This window comes from Haemorhous mexicanus, chromosome 5 (assembly GCF_027477595.1).
Source record: "Haemorhous mexicanus isolate bHaeMex1 chromosome 5, bHaeMex1.pri, whole genome shotgun sequence".
NCBI classification, from domain to species: domain Eukaryota; kingdom Metazoa; phylum Chordata; class Aves; order Passeriformes; family Fringillidae; genus Haemorhous; species Haemorhous mexicanus.
The window spans coordinates 31,657,647-31,678,197 of record NC_082345.1 but is presented as its reverse complement, the minus strand read 5'-3'; the positions used below and the strand labels follow the sequence as shown (position 1 = coordinate 31,678,197).

At 39.0% G+C, this 20,551-nt stretch overlaps 1 protein-coding gene across 3 annotated transcripts in view; it reads right to left on the bottom strand.

Annotated features, from left to right (window-relative positions):
- Positions 1 to 20,551, bottom strand: part of FGD6 (FYVE, RhoGEF and PH domain containing 6) — a 72,777-nt gene that overhangs the window by 3,774 nt on the left and 48,452 nt on the right. The window contains exons 10-20 of one of the 3 annotated variants that reach the window (XM_059846766.1): positions 18,212 to 18,270; positions 17,978 to 18,049; positions 17,413 to 17,481; positions 15,768 to 15,851; positions 14,546 to 14,625; positions 9,876 to 9,978; positions 9,239 to 9,385; positions 7,862 to 7,964; positions 5,796 to 5,923; positions 4,071 to 4,199; positions 1,909 to 2,057 (exon numbers count right to left, since the gene is read on the bottom strand). In XM_059846766.1, coding sequence (XP_059702749.1) covers positions 1,909 to 2,057; positions 4,071 to 4,199; positions 5,796 to 5,923; positions 7,862 to 7,964; positions 9,239 to 9,385; positions 9,876 to 9,978; positions 14,546 to 14,625; positions 15,768 to 15,851; positions 17,413 to 17,481; positions 17,978 to 18,049; positions 18,212 to 18,270 — 1,123 coding nt within the window. Of the gene's footprint in view, positions 1 to 1,908; positions 2,058 to 4,070; positions 4,200 to 5,795; positions 5,924 to 7,861; positions 7,965 to 9,238; positions 9,386 to 9,875; positions 9,979 to 14,545; positions 14,626 to 14,666; positions 14,932 to 15,767; positions 15,852 to 17,412; positions 17,482 to 17,977; positions 18,050 to 18,211; positions 18,271 to 20,551 lie in introns of those variants that run through there. The other 2 variants (XM_059846769.1, XM_059846767.1) reach the window with 2 other exon arrangements.

Below are 20,551 nucleotides of genomic sequence, written 5' to 3'. Positions count from 1 at the left end.
CTCAGCTTCTCAAGAATGCAAAAATTAATGTTCCTGAAGCACTCCAATGCTACAGAACAAATGATTCTGTTTTCTAAGTGAAGGCTGAACTGTGTGTATGTAAAGGTAATAAATGCTTATTATGCCTACATAATAAGCATTTTTTTCCTGAGTGGAAATCTTGGAAGAACTGAATGAAACAAAGATTGTAATTATCTTTATCATGGAAATTCAAACTGCCTTGGTATTCACAGGGTATCTAAACATTAGTCACAGATGCTGGCTTTTCCTTGCTCTGAGGATTTAATTTTGTAGCTGTGTGCATGTCCTTTGAATTCAAGCTTTTGGCACGAACATATTAATCGTGACATGCTCACGCAGGTCTGCACACACAGCTCAAACATCTACCTTACTTTTTAGTAAATTTTAAGTATTTTCTACTGCCACGTATACATTAAAAACAAATAAAGTAGAATACAAAAGCAAAAAAAAATTCATAAATAGCTTAAGAATTGAACATAGCACTGGAATTTAAAACCACATTGAAAAGTAACCATCTGTTAAAATTTATTACTGCACTTAGACAAATAGATCAGGTATTTCTTTGGTCCTGTCAGGAGAAAACAGTGTCCACTGATGCAAACAAGCCAACGGCATGTTTTTGTTTTTCCTTTTAAGGCTGTAAAAACAGCATTTATTCTGAAGGTTCAGCATAAATCTCCTAAGGATATTAAATACTTGGAGAAAGCTTGAAATTCAAAGTACTTAATCTTATTCCTAACCTCAGTAAAATACACTATGTCCAATTTCAAGCTTTCTTCTGATGAGAGAAGCCATTGTCTGAGTAGAAAAATAAACCTATTGAATGCCTGGGGGTTTTTTGGTTTGTTTTATATAGTACAAATGAGGACACAGGGGAAACAACAGGATAGTATCTTAATTAACAAAGAAGCATTTATGCACATCTGCACAAAATACTCCCAAAAATCAAATAAAGACTTCCAGATTTTCTTCTGTAGAGAAATGTCATTGAGCACGTTCTCAGCTGTTCAAAGTTTCCTGTTGTATTGGATACTTTGTTTTTAGAATGTTCCTATTTGCAGAAAACTAAACCTGCATCCATTTGAAAGTTTAAGTACTAATAATGGAATTGTAAGTGCATCAAATCTATTTTATAATGTAAAATTCATTTGGGGAAATGGCAATGAAACCAGTCAGATAAGAGAGGAGTGTAAGAAAGATAGCTTGCATGTATTCCTTCTATGCTTGTTTCTAGCTTACTTTATGAATCATGTGATGAATGTTTTCCACTGATTAATGACCAAGCTTCCAGGTTATTTTACATGAAATCAACACAATACATAGCTTGATAAATGTGACTCCAAGTCCAGAAAGGACTTGAAGTGAAACAGCTTGTGTGAATGCTCTTTGAATGCAAGCTTTGATCTGAGTGCATGCCTAGGTGCTCATGGGCATCAGCTCACACACTTCAAACCTTGGCCCCCAAGTTTTAGTGTTTGCTTTATTTTTCACTGCCATATATTGATTAACTAATATGAACAGGTGAAATTAAAAAAGGAGCATATCAGTTAATTCTTAAAAACATTTTCTGGATTTATCCAAAGGTAACATTCAATTTTCACTTGAGTAGGTCAGCATGAGAGGAATGGGTGAGGAAAAAGAAAGTCAAAGATAAAATAAGAAATCTTTCTCTTTCTACACTCAGTCTTTTGCAGAACAGAGTCTGCTTCCTTCATTTCAGAAGCCCTAATGAAACCAGAACCTTATGTCTAAATAATTTAAAACTTTCCTTTACTTATGATATAATATGGATCTTTTATACATATGCTAAATGTGTGAATATTAACATTCATCACTTCTGAATTTTCTAGAAATATGTAACATAAATAAATTCAAATAGTTTCTTACTTTTGAGCTGAATGGGGATCATCTGCCTTGAATATGTAAAATAAAGTGTTTTTGTGCAGTAAATGGAACACTCTCGACTCTGAGTTTTCACCTTTTACTTCACTGACTGTGAATCCAAGTAAAGGCTGGCTCTCTAATGCTGCCACATCCTATGTAACAGGGAAAAAAGGGAAAAAATACAAAATTAGAGCTTGTAAGACACACTAAGGCATGCATTTAGACTTCACACACCATACCACTGCTGCAGACAATAGAACAAATTGTTATAAACATACACACGCAGAATTCTGCTTTTTCTATTCTCCAGGCATGAGTCAGGGGACAGGAAATAATACCTCACAGACTTCAACATCGCTGATCTTCATTTCATTTCCCTGATAGCATCTACCTTGGCTTTCACTGCATGGTCCCTTCATTCTGCCTGGCAAGGACTTCTTGTACCAACAGGTCAGCCACCACCTGGCAGCAGACCAGAGGCCCATCAAGCCCTGGTGCTCAGGCCCATCAGTGCCCTCTGCAGCAAGCTCAGAAGTGAAGTGGGACGCTATTACTGCGTATGCTGAGTATGCTGAAAGGACAAGCTACAGAGGCAAGCTACCTCCCTCCCCTCCACCCAAATTTACACAAACACTGACACATCAGGTGAAGACTTTGGTAATTGCCAAAGCCTTTCTACAGTGAAACAGAATTGTCCTGTGATACCAGCATTTTTTGATATTGGAAAAGAGTCATGTAAGGCTGAGTAATCTGTTTTACTGTCTCAGGTCTTCATAGCACTAATAGGTGATTTCTTTACCATTGATCTTTATATCACTTGGAACCAATAAAAGTAGCTTAAGTGGCCAAGGCAACACTGCACCTTCCCTTTAGACTCTCTAAATAATGTCTCCTGCAATGGCTCACCAAGATGAAAACTAAGGATGGATATTCCTCAGTTTATGAAAACAGGAAAGAGGTAATTTTGTGACTGTGAACTGCAAACTGAAGCTACTCTGTAAGGTTGATATCTCAGAGGAACAAAGCAAAAGAAAATTTAAGGTGACTCACAGACTTTGCTCTTTTTTTACCTCTGCCAGTTTCCTTTGCAAAGGCCAGAAGAAACACAATGCTCTAAAATGATTTTCTAATTGATGTAAAAGTAATTGTTTTCTATATACTTATTTAAACTGTTTTTAGAACTACTTGGGTTGGGTTTTATTTTTAGCATTGCCAATGCTGTAGTGGAAACAACATCCCAGGTTTTAGACATAATTCCAAGTTCTAAAATAAAGGTTGGCAGGAACAACCCAGGAAAAAAATCTGAGCACAAACCAGGAAATAACTAGAGTGGGGTGGTGTGAAGTGAAGAAGGATAATTCTTTACATGGCCAGGATAGGTTGGGCCTTACATTTTAAAAGAAAGTGAGGGATAGCAATACCTTAAAACAAATGCTTTGGATATTTTGCTCTTGAAAGCTAGTAGTAAACTACAACAAACAATACAAAAACCTGAAGCCCAAGATGAATACATCCATATCTGTTACAAAAGATCCTAAGAACATTCCAAGAGGCAATAAAATACATCCTCAGCACATGTTGGGATGCTATATATATGTACCATATATACATCTATATATATGTTAGAGATTATTCCACACTGCAATAGGACCACTCATTCTAAATAAAAAATCAAATGCCATGACATAAGATGCATTTCTTTTATATCAAATAACAACTCCAGGCTGAAGACAACAGTTTCAGGAGAAGTAAAGAGATTTAGTTTACTCCTTTTGTAAGCATTCAAAATACCTTATGGAACTGCAGAACAAGATAGTTCAAGATGCTTTTATAATGTTGCCTCTGCCACTAGTACACTAGTACTGTGATGTATGCAAACAGATCCCCCATATATTCAACTGACTCAGAGAATACCGGCAACTGAGCAATGGTGTGCAATGGAGAGGTAGTCAAAGCTAGATCTGGAATCAGAAATACCATAGCTTTATCAATATATTATGGTATCAAGCTCACTGGGCCTTTTCAAAATACTGCATCACAATCAGATCAAATTGTCTAAGGTGATCTAATTTTATAGCTTTTTCTCTAGATCATAAGAATAAACAACTTTGTTACAAAGACAGTATTACCATTGGATATTTAGTTTCTAATATGTGGTCTCTTACCTCACTAGCAGCATATGTGTATAGCACCTTATTTTTTATAACAAACCACAGGTGTTTCCATGGTTTCTTACTGCCCTTAGATCTGTGTAGGTAGCCACTCATTGTAGAGTCTTCTGTATTTGCTGAAACCTGAAGAGGAAAAAAAGTGAATCAACAAACCCTAATAAGATTTCACAGTACAGCTTTTTTTTTTTTTTTTTTTTTTTTTTTTTTAACAGATTTCCAGAGCCCTGCCTGTCAGAGACTGAAATTCTTACCTGATCTCTGGTTATTGTTGCTAACTAACTCAGGTGGATGAAAGAAAAATTATTTTGCCTGCTACCAGGTCTGGAAGAGAGGATTCTAGTAAATGAAGGATGGAACTTAAGTTGGATACAACAGGACAAGAGAGAGCTGAAAAGCTGAGGAAAACATACAGCTGGAGAACACAGATTCCTATATAAGAAGAATCATAGGATCAGAGTGGTTTGGATCTTTAAAGTCTTTGAAGAGACCTTAAAGATCATCTCATTTCAACTCTCCTGTCATGGGCAGGGACACCTTCCCCTATAGCTTAGATGGCTTAAAACCCCATCTAGCCTGGTCTTGTACACTTCCAGGGATGGAGAGTCTACAACCCTTTTTTTAGTAACCTGTTCCAGTTCCTCACCACCCTTATAGTAAAGAATTTCTTCCTGGTATCTAATCTAAACTTATGAAGGGTCCCCCTTGTCCTATCACTACATGTCCTTGTAAAAAGTCCCTCTCCAGATTTCTTGTAGGCCCCTCTTCTGGTGCTGGAAGGCTGCTCCAAAATCTCCCTGGAGCCTTCTCTTCCCCAGACTGAAAAATCCCAAGTCTCACAGCCTGTTCTATTAGGAGAGGTGCTTCAGCCCTCCCCCAACTTAGTACCCGTCCTCTGGACTCATTCCAGCAGGTCCATGTCCTTATTACACTGGGGACCCCAGAGTTATACTGCAGGTGGGGTCTCACCAGAGCAGAGCAGAGCAGAGGGGCAGAATCTCCTCCCTCACCCTGCTAGCCAGACTGCTTTGGACGCAGTCCAGGACACAGATGGTTTTCTGGGCTGTGAGTGCAAATTGCTGATTTATATTGATCTTTTCACCCACAAACAGCCCCAGCTCTTTCTCCTCAGGGCTGGCATGAATCCATTCCCCAGTCAGCCTGTATTCGTCCTTGGGATTTCCCTGCAGGACTTTGGCTTGGACCTGCTGAATTTTGTGAGGCTCCCATAGACCCATCTCTCATGCTTATCCAGGTCCCTCTGGATGGCATCCCTTCCCTGTGGTGTGTGGACTGCAACACACAGCTTGGTGTCAACAGCAAATCTGCTGAAAAATCACTTCTTCCCATTCCCAAGACCTACAGTAAGTATGGTTACTCTACCCTTCCTAATCAGAAACCAAAAGCTGAGTTGGTGTAGGAGTCTTGTCATTGACTCTTGTACAGTGATAAATCACAATTCAGGGAAACACGGGGAAGAAAGAAAGAAATTACAATTTTAACTATAGCTCTGAATCACAGTCTCACAGGTGTTCATGCAGTTTACACAGTTCTTCATTGTTCATGTCCCTGCCTATTTAAAACTAAAGCCCAAACCTCAGAGACACATTCTGACTTTTGATTCTAGGTCAGATGGTTAAAATAAGAATTTTCCACCCCCCTACTCTTAATATTGATGATATAATACCAAGAAGGTACCACTTTTGACCAATAAACACTTACTTCTTTGAGGGCTGCAGGAATTTTTTTCTGCTTTCTTCCAGAGGGAATACTTTGCAATACTGTAGACAAGGCACTTGATGGAGATTTATGGTTGATTGGGGATCCACTCTTAGGAGTGCACTGGTTATCTAAAATGCACAGGATGAATATATTGATTTCATGTCGCAGATGACTAAACGGGCAATTAATTCTTGGACTTTTCTTCTTAAAAACAGCTGGCATTTTTATTCAGATTACAGGGTTACAATAGTAACATCTAATCACATGAAATTCAGCACTGAATTAACTTTTCAGTGTTATCAGCAATACCATGAGTTAGAATCCCCCAAATCACAATCATACTAAAAAAAACCACAAGAAGTTTAAAACTAAACAAATTGGTCTTGTTTGTTTTCAAAGGTGTTGAACAGCCTTTGCTAATAAAGAGGGTGAAAGTCTTTTTAAGTCTTAAAAATTGCAGCAAATTTTTACAGCTATCCTCTAGGTTTTCTGTAGTTTATCTTTCAATTCTCTACATCTGTTAACTTCTCAACCTTATTCAAGAGGGATGTTCCTCTTCCAGCACACATACACTTCTGGATGTTCCCATTTCCAAGCATTTGCTGTCTTTCTCCACTGCCACAGTCAGTTACTCATCTCTCTTGGAAGACTTACACAACACTTCACCTCTTCAAAACTCCTTTTTCTAGCAACACCCACCACCCTTTTTTACAGCTGCACTTGGAATGAGTGGTTTCATAAAGTCTACTTCTAGAGTTGGTCCTGAACTCGGTGCTCTGAGATAATAAGATGCTCTGAGATAATAAGAAGAGCAGGAGAGCAATGTGACTGCCAGCTGAAGTGCACCTGCTCCCCAGCCCTTTTCCCGGCTTCAAGCAGCTGCAATGGCCTGCAGCACAGCAGCCTCTAGTGCCCAGCGCAGACACTTGCAGGTGGTTCAGACAGTGCCCTTCCCATCACCCCAGGCTCCCACTGCCATTTCCCGGATTACCCATGCTGCTTTCCACACCCCCACTGGAAATGTCACCCCCAGCGTGCTGGGATCCAGAGCTTTATCATTTCACCGGGCACCACAGATTTCCTGATACCCCAGAGAGCTCGTGTCACACTGGAGCCTCTGCTGAGGGAAGGGGACCAGAAAGCTCCTTCAGTCTGTTTACAGCTCATTTGTGCACTTTATACTCGAGTATTTCAACTTAGTTCACAGCAAGTCTTGAGAGATGGGACTGGATTCCCACCTCACTGGGAGGTGCTTCCATTGATTTTACACTTGTTTCTGCAGAATGATATGAAGCTTCTTCAAAGAGATGTACTAGAATTTTCTCATGACCCTGGATCTCGTCTCTAAGCAAATGTTATTACCATTAGGCTATCCAGCCATTGCTTTCCACAAGGCACCACATTCTCTGAAAGTGTTCCAGTAAAAACTGCTCTAGCTGTGGTGTTTTATTTTTAATTCCGTGTTGCCAGTGTTCAGTAGGCAATGGTTAGGAGTTTGCTTTCAGAACTGAGGTACAGATATGCCAAATTCTTGAATTCCATTTGAGCTGAGGCTTCAGAGTGGCCTGAGGCCAGTTTATAGACCTGAAGAGACTCACCTTCAGAAAGATTAAGGCCTGTGTCTCTATAGAGCCCCAGAACTTTAGCCATCTCAGCAGCTCAGCTGGCAGAAATGAAGTTTACAGACATACAAGTTACAGAGTGTAAAAGTACACATGAACCCCTGGGAGGTCAGGATAATCTGTGAGGACTCTAATGTACACTTGTACCCTGTGATTAATGAAAAGCAGTGTAACACTTGTTACCTCAAAAGGAAAGCAACATAAGCTACATGCCATTACCATAGGGTAAAGGCACACATGCTTCTGGAAGAAAGAGCCAATGTATTGCAAATTAATTTCTCAACTTGCTGCACAGAAGCTTGTTTGCTTAGACTCACAGGTGCCTATCATTTCTCAGGCACAAGCAGAATTAAGCACTCAAACCCAGCAGTAAAGATGAGGCACACATATACCATGTTATAAAGGCCACAAAAGTAAGACACAGTTTGTGAAGATTTTCTTTACCCTGCTTTTGTAGCTCCCTGAAGCAATGATCACATACTCTAGCTGGCTGGTTTTTCATATAGTCTAAGCCATGTTTGTTTGATGAACAAGCTTGGCAGACAATCTGGAAACAAGATAGAAACAGATAAAAGCATTATTGTACATGATGTGCACCTGTAAATCACCAAAGACCCAAAGACATTCACTTCAGTACTTTTAAGCCCATAAAAACCTGAAATAGGCATTATTTTACAGTGCAGATGCAGATGTTTTAAGATCTTGGCTTTTCCCCATGTCTTTATGCTTGACATGGTGTTCTTTCCGCCTCTAAATGATATAAATTTAAATATTAAAAAAATCAGTTAATTAGGAGTCAATAAGCCAACATTAATGGTCCATTAAAAATAGAACAAGCCTATTGTGTTACTGAACTGTTTTGATTATAAATTGTTTGAAATAGCTAAAAAGCTATTGCTCTCTTGATGATTTCTTTACAATACAGATGCCTCAACTGCATTACATTCTAACTATGTATTCCCACTGGATTAAAAGTAGAAAGATAAAGTTTATTAGATATAGCTTTCATAAATGTAAATATAAAAGAAGGCTGGTACTAACTTAAAATCAAAAATCATTATTTATCTTATGAAAATTAGTGAGGAAGATACTTCTTCATTTCAACTTACATTTGTGGGTATTACGTAATTGCAAAATAACCATAAATAGTACTCCAGAATGCAAAATAACTGACATGTAGCATGTTGAAGTTTAAATACTGGTCTGTCATAACACCTGTCCAAAAAACCCAAACTCCAGTCCCCAAACCAGCCCTAACATGTTGGTCCTAATCCACAAAATTGTGTCATAGTACAGGGGTGCTTGGAAGAGTAGTTGGAGTGATAAAGCTCCACCTGAATGTCACACAAGTGTTGTATTGCACTAAATAGTTATTTAGTTGTTTGCACTGGGTGTTTTGGTAATTTGCACTGTTCACATGATTTGTAGCCTATGACCTCATGGTCTTCCCCTTTTTCCCCCCTAAGTGTTAGCCCTGGTGGTCTCTTCCCCGGTCAGTCCTTCCTCCTGCCCCTCCCTACTTATATCCCATTAGTTGTGGTCCTCCTCTGCCCCCCATTCCCCCAGGTATAAAAGTCCCCCACCATCAGGCCACGCCCTCTTTTTCCATGTGTCTGTCCATCTGATGTGTCTCTTGGAATAAAGAGAGAACGTTACCACGTGGAGAAGAGCGCCTCTCATCTTTTGCTTCCGTCTGTGTAGGACCGTGTGGGCTGGGGTCAACAGCCAGCCGGAGCGGGCCCCGACAGCCCGCTGAGACACGGTCTTACACACAAGGCACCTGAAAGACCAACCAAAAAGGTAACCCCAAAATTGGCCAACCTTCCCGCACGCCCTGCAGTGGTGCCTTCTCCACGTCAGCGTGAATTCACTTGTACAGATCATGCACATCGTGGCTCTCGTGTCAGGGATCCAGATGGGAGCCTTTGATCCCAGAGGACTGTCTTCTTCCTGTTTCTCTGCATCTGCCTGAGAGAGCATAGGCACAATATCACTACATTCAGTGAGGAGAAATAAGACTAATATTCATCAGTGATTACAAGATAATGCTAACGGTGTTGGAAAGCCTTCTCTGATGAACTGCCATGGTCTTAAATGTTATCTACTATTTCATCAGTGACCATTATAATGCAAGCCTGACAACAGAGATGCATTTAATGACATTCAAGCTTTACCAGCCTACTTGGATCAATAGCTGCTTTATTTTAAAACCTTTTAATTTCATCTTTCTGAGCACAAGGCTACAGAGAGAACTGTGAAAACTGATCTGGGATTTTTTGAAGAAAATAATTTTAAATTTATGAAGTAGATAACACTACAAAATATTCTGTTCTACCATCTGTTCAATTATTTACCATCCTGCTTTATTATTCGTCATGGAATACCTCTTTTTTCTCTAAGCACCTGTCAGAAAACTTTATATTCAAAAAGGGAACAAACAAATAATGGTGGGATATACCTCTTCAAGACTTTTGCTCGGATTAAATGTGATTCTCTTTTTTGTATATTCTTCAATCGACTTGGAGATAGCTTCTAACCACTCATCTCTCTCTGTAGCAGAACTGTCGGAGTAAAAACCCACAAAAGCAAGTTATTATTTTTAACATTCTAAGAAGCAAGTGTTGATTAGAATTCCACTAGCTTTATTGAACATTGGAGTAACTCTCTCACAGTTCCAGTTTATAAAATGTCTACAATTCCTACATCAACTGGCATTATTTTTTAACCTTTGGCATGGTGTTAGTTAAATAACTAAAAAAGATTTGTCTGTTGTCATGTGGATTCCCTCCTTCCCTTTCCTCCTTCCAAAATCCCTGTGATTCTTTCAAGGCTTGTCTGTCATTGCTACCCCCTCCTCCCCAGACCCTTGAATAGCCTGAAAAATACTTGTTTAAATGATGCTCCTAGAACAAAGGCAAGGGCCTTCCATCTTGAAGGCAACCTGAAATTTCAGCAAGCCTTTTTTGTCCCCACTTCCTTCTATCTCAGAATGCAGATTGTTATACCCAACCCTGTGAAACTCCAAGCTTCTGTCAGATAAAACCACACTGACTCTTCTCCTGCCTTGTGCTCCTAACTATTTGCTCCTACCAGGTCATGCTACTTTCAAATAATAATTTTTTTTCCCCAAAACGTTTCCATTGGATGAGCTATCTCAAAGAGGCAGACAGGTAAGCTTAGTCCATCTCTTTATCCCACAGCTGGTGGTGAATCACTAATCAAGTGCAAGGAAAGCATTAGGCACAGCAAAGGGAGCACGAGGAGTACCAGGTGCAGCAGGACCCTGCAGATATACTGGATTATGTGCAGTGCCAAAGCACCTCCTCTGTCGATGGGCACAACACCATTTTCATAAATCTGTGCTGTTCCTGCTGCAAAGGGCAGCCTAGTATCCTTTCTCTCAGGCACTAGATCTTATTTTCACTCTTGTGCCAAAACACACACAATTATGCAGCGGGCTGGATTGGAAAACAAATCCATATTAAAGCAAGCCATCCACCTGCCCTTTCTCTGGATCAATTTACCAACTAAATTACCATCACACAGCTGAACAACTACTTGTGTGCCAGCAACACAGAGAAGGCTCTGAGGAAGGATGAAGCAGTTTTGCAGCTAGACTAGGATGCCATGCCAGCTTAGAAAGGATTTCTAAGATTTAAACAAGAATCCACTCCCAACATTTTTATCTATTCCCCACTTTTTAATTGGTATTGAATAAATTAATTTGTTTAAACCAAGGAATTGAACACAAATATAAAGAAATGAAAGTTAGGGAAGAGGTAAGCAATGACTTACACAAACAAGAAGTCTAACACCAATTATTATTTAATGGTTTTGTAGGTGAATTTGGAAGCTTCTGTAATTTTTGGACCTTTAAGGAAAATATTTTGAATGGGGGGTTTGAATGAGATGAAACTGAGTAATATACAGAATCAGAGAGGACAAATATGCTAAAGTAAACACACAGGAAGCCTGTGAGGCACAAGCAAAAGAAAAAAGATCTAGCACACACAGCAACAAAATCAGAACAAAAGGAGAGGAAATAAGATACATGCAAGGGCAAAGCAATGCATTAGTGTCTGTCCCAACGTCTCACATTCTGAGTGGAACATTTTGTTCAGTCTATTTACCTTTGCTTCCTCATCCAGAAAGAACAACTGGTCTGCATTAACTACAAAATATTCAGAACTCTAATCAACTCCTTTGGCTTTTTCAAAATCTGGTTAAATTTAATTAGATTCCTGTAACTGTAACTGTATTAGTTAATTAACTTGAAAGATGGCACAGGCTTTAGAGATTATGCACCACCACCATCCCCACCATGTGAGGACTGCTCCATATGCAGCGGCTTGCACAATGAGCTACAGGCTGACACCCTTGTATTTCACCAGAAACCTCATGCTTGGTAGGCTTGCTAGTGCTAGCCTTTAGGATTGTTTACAATCCTTCAGAATGGAAGAGCAAAGGTGGTGCCACTGGCAATGGAATTGATGCAGTGGCGTGCTGCAGCAAAATTGGCAGTTTCTGCTGCTGCCACTCCAGTCCTCCCCCACAGCTTCCCCTGCTGCAGGTCCACTATTTGTTGCATCCCTACAAAAGTGATTTTGTTTATTAAAATTGCAGGAGTTTCTCGGCCTTTTAAAACATGATTATTTTTTATTTATTTAAGATTTAACATCACAGTAGAAAGCCTCAAATGGATTACAGAAAACCCCAGCAATGGCTACCACTGGCAAATGCATGTGCTGGGGGCACACATCCAGCTGCTCACAGCAGCTAAACAGCTCAGTGGCCCCAGGAGGGCACTGGGTGAAGCAGCAAGCACCACAACTGGGGAAGCATGTCCCTCTTGTTTCCAGGACCAGAGCCTTAGGGCACCTCTCCCAGCTGAGCCTGTCTTGCCTGCCATCCTTAGGTAGGACAGGAAGAGATGCAGCTCTATCTGCCTGCTGGGGTAGCTCTTCATCAGCCTTATTCAGGGGCCAGAGCACATCAGGCTGCCATGACTGCTGTTGCCAGGACCAAAGCTTTACTTCTCTACAGTGCTGTATCATGCAGATGCACTAACTTGTTTTTCTGATGAAGAGATTTCTAGTACAATACTGCATTATACTATGAAAACCAATTCACATTTCTACAGATATCCCAGGAAAACTGAAACCTCAACCCAGACTAGATAAAGTGCAATACTAATGCAGTCAGTAAAACTAAACCTGAAGTGACAGACTCTTGTCTAGGCATTAATCTATATTTCTGTTATTAACTGGCCTCTTTTTATTACTAGCAATTTTTCACCAGCTTAATTTTTTACTTCCTTGTCTCTGCTCCCAGGATCATTTCAGAATCTCTTCTTTGGTGTACACTCCACATAATGCTTATTATTTGAAAAAACCCATGGAAGTGAAATTTGTCTCCAGTGTCTTTAAGACTAATTTGAACAGTTTTGAAATTAAGGGGTTTTTTGTTACCATATAGGACCTGACAAGCTGTTAGAATGAGGCATCATGCAAAGGAAGATGTAGCCTGGGCTGACAAGATGTGAATTCTCTTCACATTTAGAATATTTATCAATAGGAACAACATAGCTGATTGGGAAAAATATATGCAAGCACCTGCTGCTGGTAGTGTTTTTCAATTGCTTCCCTCCTACACCACAACAGGCCAGTTCTGGTGACAGACAGAAAACAATCTGAAAACTGTCATTTACATCTGGAGCCTCCAGCACCTCCTTCATGCCATGCAAATGCAACCTCTCTCTGTCCCTGCTGTCTAACTTAGGGCTCCTGCACAGGCATGGCTCCCAGCAAGTATAAAAATAACAGAGCTGAATGCTCCCAAAGATGCAACATCAACAACACTAAAACAAAACAAAAAACCCCCACAAATTGTAGCAGCCTCAGTTGGCAATATGAGGTTAATTCCAGCAATTTCAAGGTTAAGACGAAAGCACGACACAAACTCTGCCAGATTTGATGAGCATGTTATCTATAGGAGTCTTCTCCTATGGACCAGCACATCTTTCCCAGGAGTTGCTTTTAAATCTACCACTTAATCAGTTCATCAAAAAGACTAGTCTATCCTGTTTTGTGGAAAATAGGTAGCTTATATGTTTAAGATGATAACATTTTCAGAAGTTCCAATTATTCTTTTACATTTTTTCAGAACAACTGAATTAAAAGTGAAACACTGTTTCAAGTTAAGCAGAGATAAATCCTCATTGCCTGCTGTCATCCCCTGAATGCCTTCATGTGTCTGTGTGACGTCGAATCACCAAGGCACCTAAGCCACCTAAGCAGCACAGAGCTGTTCATATTACACTGGAGCAGAACCCTACCCTAAACTGTGAAAGGCATTGTTTTTCTTCCCCCAATGTGCAGAAGACCTCTAAGCAATGTTTAACGTTGTTGAAGAAATACAGAATTACCCATTTCAAGTGAGCTGTTATAAATGACTACTGCTCTGACAATTGAGCTACTTCCTTTGGCTTCTTTGACAATGTTAACCTTGGTCTACCCCTCAGCTACAGATACTGCTATCTTTGTGCATTCTCCTGTCAGTATTTACAAGGTCACACAAAAAGCAGCAGTCTGCTCTTGCCCAGCTTTGCTAAATAGAAGAGAAAACATGTCTTTCTTCATTGGTATCAGCACTGTCACAAATGTCAGAACACATAAAACTTCAACTCAAGCACCGTAAAAACAACAATGCACAAAAACAGGCCTTTGCTAAAGGCATCTCAATGAAGGTGACCAGAGCTGGCTCAGTGACCATATATCCTTTTGCTGTTACTTAGAGAATCTGGTAACATAGAGCATGTCAGTAACTTTAGAACAAAAATATACTGAAAAGCAAAGCCTAAAATGAAGTAAATTGAAACCCTCTCAAGGAAAGGCAGTGCAAGGATAGTATTTCAATTTACTCAGAAGTTTCTGAAGGTGTAGCTAAAGTGAAAAAGAGGAACCAAACAATGGTTTTATTCACTCCAATTTACTGATTCCCTGTATTCTGTAATCACTCTAGCCAAGAGTAACTTTTCATGACATTAAGTGCAAAAAAAGCTCTAAAAAGCTCGTGTGGCCTGTTTGAAAACACACAGTTTTAAAATCACTGTTTATCGGAGAGATTTACCTTGCTGAAAGAATGAAGGATCTCTCTACGCTTTCAATGTTCAGTTCATTCTGATATGCTTCCTGTGTTGGCTTCTTAACCTTCAGCCGAGAGAGAAAACTTCACATTCAGACTGAAATGGTACTTTTGTCATTGCTTTTATTTTAATTCCTGGAAAATCTCTTACATCTTTATTGCAGAAGGGGAACACTGGAGAGAAAATGCTCAGAAATAGGAAATCATATACCAGTCCAGAAGACCCAGCTACACTAGGATTACATGCAGCCCATCCTTTTATTTCACTGGCCCTCATACAAACACTGGAGATGTACAGGGGAATGAAGCTCGAGAGCTGTCAGACACCTTCCACACAGGCCCAGTCACGTTGCCTTGAACACCTCCTGCAACTGGACAAAAAAAGGTACTGCTGCTGCTGCAGCATGAGATGTAGCCCACTGGTGTACACCAGAGTGGGCAAGGGCTGCACTACCCTGTTGATCCTTCTGAGCTACCAAGTTTCAAACTCAAGGGGGATTAAAAATCAAGAGTGGATCTGAGCCACAGCAAGACATCTGCTGGCAAAAGAGATTTTGTAGCTCTGCTTGCAAAACTTTGGACTCGAGTGCCAGATCTGCACTGCAACTTGACTTGGTGATTGTTTCTGACAGGACTGGAGGCAATGATTCCCAAGGCAATGATTTGTTGCTCCCATTAAGTGTAATGTCAGTGACTGAGTCATTATACAGCATGCATGTCCCTTATAATTACCCAGGGGGCTCAAGGCTTAACTTTGATGCTTTCCACAAGGGCTCAGGAAGAAAAGTTGTATCTTCCCTCACAGTTAGTAAATCTATAAACCAGAGAAAACTGATCTACCAGGATCTTATCAGGCAAAGATGCCTAATCTCTGTGTGTCAGCAATAAAAAGCAGTTAAAAGGCAAAAGTGAGGCAGTCTAAACAAAATACAATACAAAAAATTAGTAGGCAGACTATTCCAGAGTAGGACAACACTGGGTGAAATGCAGCCAAGATGATCCTGTAGCAACAGAATATTTAGGGAAACCTAGATAGCAATTCCACAGGCCACATTATGCAAAAAATGTCAAGCCTGCAGGATTGTTCTGGAACAACGTAAGCATATTTAATATCTCTTGCCAAAAGTAAACACAGTTGTGTTTTCAAAATTTGAAGGTCTGAGTTTAGGTAGATTTGGAGAAAGGCTCGCTTTAACAAGTGACTCACCTTCATTCCAGCCAACGACAGCATGTTGTTGAGTTTATACATCCCTGACTGAACTGGAGTAGTATACAACAGGGCATCATTGAACTGTAATACAGAATACTTTTAATGACTAAAGTTGGTTAAAAGACAGATAATTTTAGAGGGATTTTACTGGAAGTACAGAACTTCTACAGCACTGAGATAACTGTCCAGAAGAGTATCTCCTACTTCCTAATATTCCACTTAGAATCCAAGAAACATTTTCATGTATGAATTTAGACAACAATAGGTATCTATTTATATCCTCCTTGTGTAAATATACATTTGGCACATGAGTCAACAGTGCACGGATGTCAAAGAACAGGCTCTCAAAAGGGACAAAAATGTTTCTGGTGTACACAGGTATATAGTATAGCAAACTACTTTTAAAGGATATTAGAATTAACCATTCCAACAAATAAAAGCAATCCAGAAACTAGCAGATAGCAGAATGGATTAGCAATTTGAAAGGACAAACTTAACTGTACCTTGTGAATTTTACCAGTTTTAAGTGCATCTACTGTTTATTTCCTGTTCTACCAGATCTGGATTCATTGAGTGCACTTACTGAACAGTAACTAAGATTTTTTTATTTTCTGTGCTGTTCAACACATGGATCCAAACTTCATTTACAACACATAAACAAATACCAAAACCTGATGTGTCTCTTAAGTTTTTGCTATGTGACTCTTTGCAAAATAGCCCAATGTTTAAAATGATTACTAAATCTTCACAACATGATAAAGGGAAAAATCACTGCGTCTAATGGTATGAATGCTGGCCTGTACCATTTATAAAAGCCCAAACCAAACAAAGCCCTTGCCCCATAAAACAAAACAGAGAAAATCCAAGACAGAGACACTGAAATGAGCAACATCTAGGTTGTGAAGCTTGAGATAGCACCACATTTTTGAGAGTATTTTGGTAACTAGTATAATACACGCTCCAGGGAAGTATTTCTTCACACGCCTAGGGAAGTATTTCTTCATATCAGGGTAACTACAAGACAGGATTCAGCCAGGACTGTGGATCACTAATGCCATAAATTACAGGATAACAGCTGCTTTACTGTCTAAATAGAAGAGATAAACAAAAGGTTCAAGTGGAAACAGAAACTTCAGAGACGCACAGAAGTTTCAAAACAAAGCAGTAGCAGAGACAGGAAAAGAACCCAGTACTTAACTTCCACCCAGTGCTCTGCTCAGGATGCACGTGGGCTCCAGCAAGGGAAGGAGAGAGGAGGAGGGAGACGGGAGGAAGGAAAGGAGGGAGGGAAGGGTGCAGAAGCAGTGACAAGAGTTGTGGGTTTTAAGATCTGGTACAGCTCAGAGGGAGGGAGTAACTGTGCTACCTTCCACAGTACCACAGATAATGTCTTCTCATTAAAGCTCTCAGATTTTAAATGAGCATTGTTCAAAATAGTATGCTTTAGAGAGAAATGATTTTCCATTAATACTAATGCATATGCCACAGATAATATCTCTACATTAGAACTGACTGAAGAGAACAGCAACAATTAGTAATTTTTTCTACTACCTGCAGTTATTAGTTTTGTTAGCAGTGTAATGTTTTAACCACTAAAATTTGCACTAGGATAAGGCACATAGCAACATAAATAGCATCTTACCAGAAAAAACATTCTTGGCTGCATGACCTTTCGTGATAGCTTCATCAGTGTTCCCTCTTTCAAAAAGACCTAGTATATTAAAACAATTAATGCAAAACTTAGCTTTTAAGGACACAAGTCATGCAAATGAGCTGACTTTTTTATAACTATTATCATGATTATTAATATTATTACTACACCAGAAGTGCTGCACAAGTTTTGGGATTCAGGGCTCGCTTTCTGAGAAAAGCTGTTTATCCTTATGTTTCTCTAAAAATGAGTGTGGATGACTGCATTAGTTTTCTATGCTGCACGTGAAACCATGAGAAATAGAGGGTTAAGCTTGAGGACAAAAACCTGCCTGCAAGATCTGGCAAGGAATCATAATCTAAAAATTCTAAGTTTCCGTTAAATAAACATCTAAAAAAACCCCCCACATAAGGAACACTGGTATTCATTTGACTGCTAGAACCTAATAATGAAGCAATGGACCAATTTTCTTCTTTGCATATTCCAGGATCAGTCTTTGCTTGAATATCATCTTCATTTTCACTGCAATCTGCTGAATGCCGTGTGGGGCACTTACCCTTCCTGGCTGTACAATCTCATGGTGTCCATTTAAACTGTATTGGATCTGCATGAGCTTCTGAAAGTTATCCTAGGAGGGAAAAAAGCACAAGGTAAGTACCTGCCCTTGCATTCAGGATTTTTTTTTAAGGAACAAAAAAAAAAAAAAAAAAAAAGGAAAAAAAAGAGAGAAAGAGAGAGGTAGAAAGAGAAAAAGCTTTAATCAATCAGCTTCATATGGCAAAATACTTACTCCCTGCTTCATAATGTCATTGGCATGGTTTGCAACTTCTATAACAACAGCTAAAGCATCTGAAAGATGAAGGAATGATGTTTTGGTTATACAGACCAGTTAGCATTGGTATCACGTAAAGCACAGACACCATACTGCATTTCTACATCATTCCAAGACTGAAGGATCTTATTGTACAGATACTGCATTCAGGAGCACTTCCCAAAAATCCCAGAGTCTTTGGATCATGGTTTAATAAGTATGCCCTAGCAAATCATTGCTTCAACCAACAGTGTCAATTATCTCCTAGAACTACTCAAAATAGTCCATAGGCAAAGCTAACTTCCAGTTTCTTACACCAACAAATTACTTACTATACTTACAGCAGAAAAGTCAACAACATTTTAACAGACACTCTATAGGGACTAAGTTTTTGACATTTTACCCAAATGCCATCACTGCCATTCATGGAAGACTACCTATAAAAATTATATAAATCTTTGGTATTTCTGCCTTTAGTTTTTCTGCCCCTCAAAATAATGGTAAAGTTCAAATTTCTAAATTTTGAACTTGTAATACCAAAAGAAAAATAAATTTCTGGAAAAAAGTTACCAAATATGAGCAATTTTATTAAGTACTGATATTTAATAACCAGCAACTCAACTGCAAAATATCCTAAGGGGTAAGTGCAAAAAGCAGTTATATAAAACAATTATGTGAACACAGTGAGTGTTCAGTCCAAGTCCAAGGATCCATCCCATACAGGGATCTTATCCAAAAACCTGCAACTTACTTAAGTTAGAAAAATGACACTTAACAGAAAGCTAGAACAACTGTTGTGCTGAAATGTAGTCTCTAAAGCATTTAGCACCTTCTGAGTAACTGAATTACAGTCAAGCACTTCAAAGAAAAGAATAAATTTGGTTAGAAGTCCACAGAGAAGCCTACCAAACCAGGTAAAACCAAGGCCTTGGGGTTTTTTTCCTAGCTAATCATTAGAGTATTAGTACTGTAGAATGCATATACTTCCCTTATTGTTGACTCATATTTGGAAAAAAAGTATGTTAAAAGACAGCTTTCTGAACTGAAAGGTTCAGAAGCTCATGAAGGCATATAAGAAACTAAACAGACATGAACAAAAAGCTCCTCCTAAGCCAATTGAAGGAGAATTTTTGTAAAAGATTGTCACAAACCAAGGCGATGCAAGCATAGAGTCAAACAGCTAAGACTCATAGCACATATCAAGCATTTGATCACAATTTGAGATATAGATGTCATGGAACCAAGGAAGGCTGCTGAAATGTAGCTGGTGGTCTCTTTCTAGGTAATGCTGGAGCTGCTTCAGGCAAAACCCTCCCCAGCTCCCACCCATATAAAGAAGATGAAGGGAAATGTAGCTAAATTCACAAAGACAGGAATAAGCACCTGATTCTCTCTGTTATACTTTCTTTCATCTCTCAGTTACTATTTATATTAAAACTTTCAAATTTTATTTATTGATTTCAAGAAAGAGTGAAGAATTTTAGAGAAAATTATTAGATTTGCTGCCTAGTGAAGGGAAAGTTCCAGGATCTCAGGACTATTTATACAGCCAAGACTAAATGAATCTAAACAACAACATAAAATAATCTATAGAGTCTAAGTGCATAAACAAAGTGCTTTTTGGCAGGGAAGAGCATTCCACTTATACCACTTAGCTGAAGTAATGTATTCAAATTAAGGTCAGCAAGAAGAATTGTGCTATTTGTGTTTTTTTCCAAGAGTATTAATCACAACCAAACCTAGTCTCCCTCTCCACTCCTACCCTTCCCTCCCAGGCTCTGCATTGGAATTAAACAACTAAGCAAAGCTAGAAGTAAGATAAGCTTAATTATTACAAGAAAGATCTCGGTGACTAAAGATTAGATTTTCTTTTCTTACCCAAATTACAAGATGGACTACCAAATATGTCAAATGTCAAATTAACACTTAGGCATTGTTATAACTTAGCTTCAGCTTCTATCTTTGATATAAGAAGGGAGAGAAAAACCCTATAAAAGATATTACTACAAAAACGAGAGAATCTCGAGAAACCACAAAAAAAGTGAACTATGTATTTAGGTTGTTCTCTTTTCAAGGGGTCAGCTGTTTGACATGCAGTGCAAGTATTATTTTATTTACAGCTATAAGAAGTACAAGACGAACTTTTCTATCTCTTGAAGAGCCGTAAGTTAAAATATATTTTGCTTGTATCTTTAACATACTCAAATATGTCTAAATGTCTTAAGAAATATACTTACTCATATATTTCATGGTATTGTACCAGCAGACAAAGCAAACTTGGCTCAGTGCATTGAAGGTGCTCATTTATTGCAGTTCAAT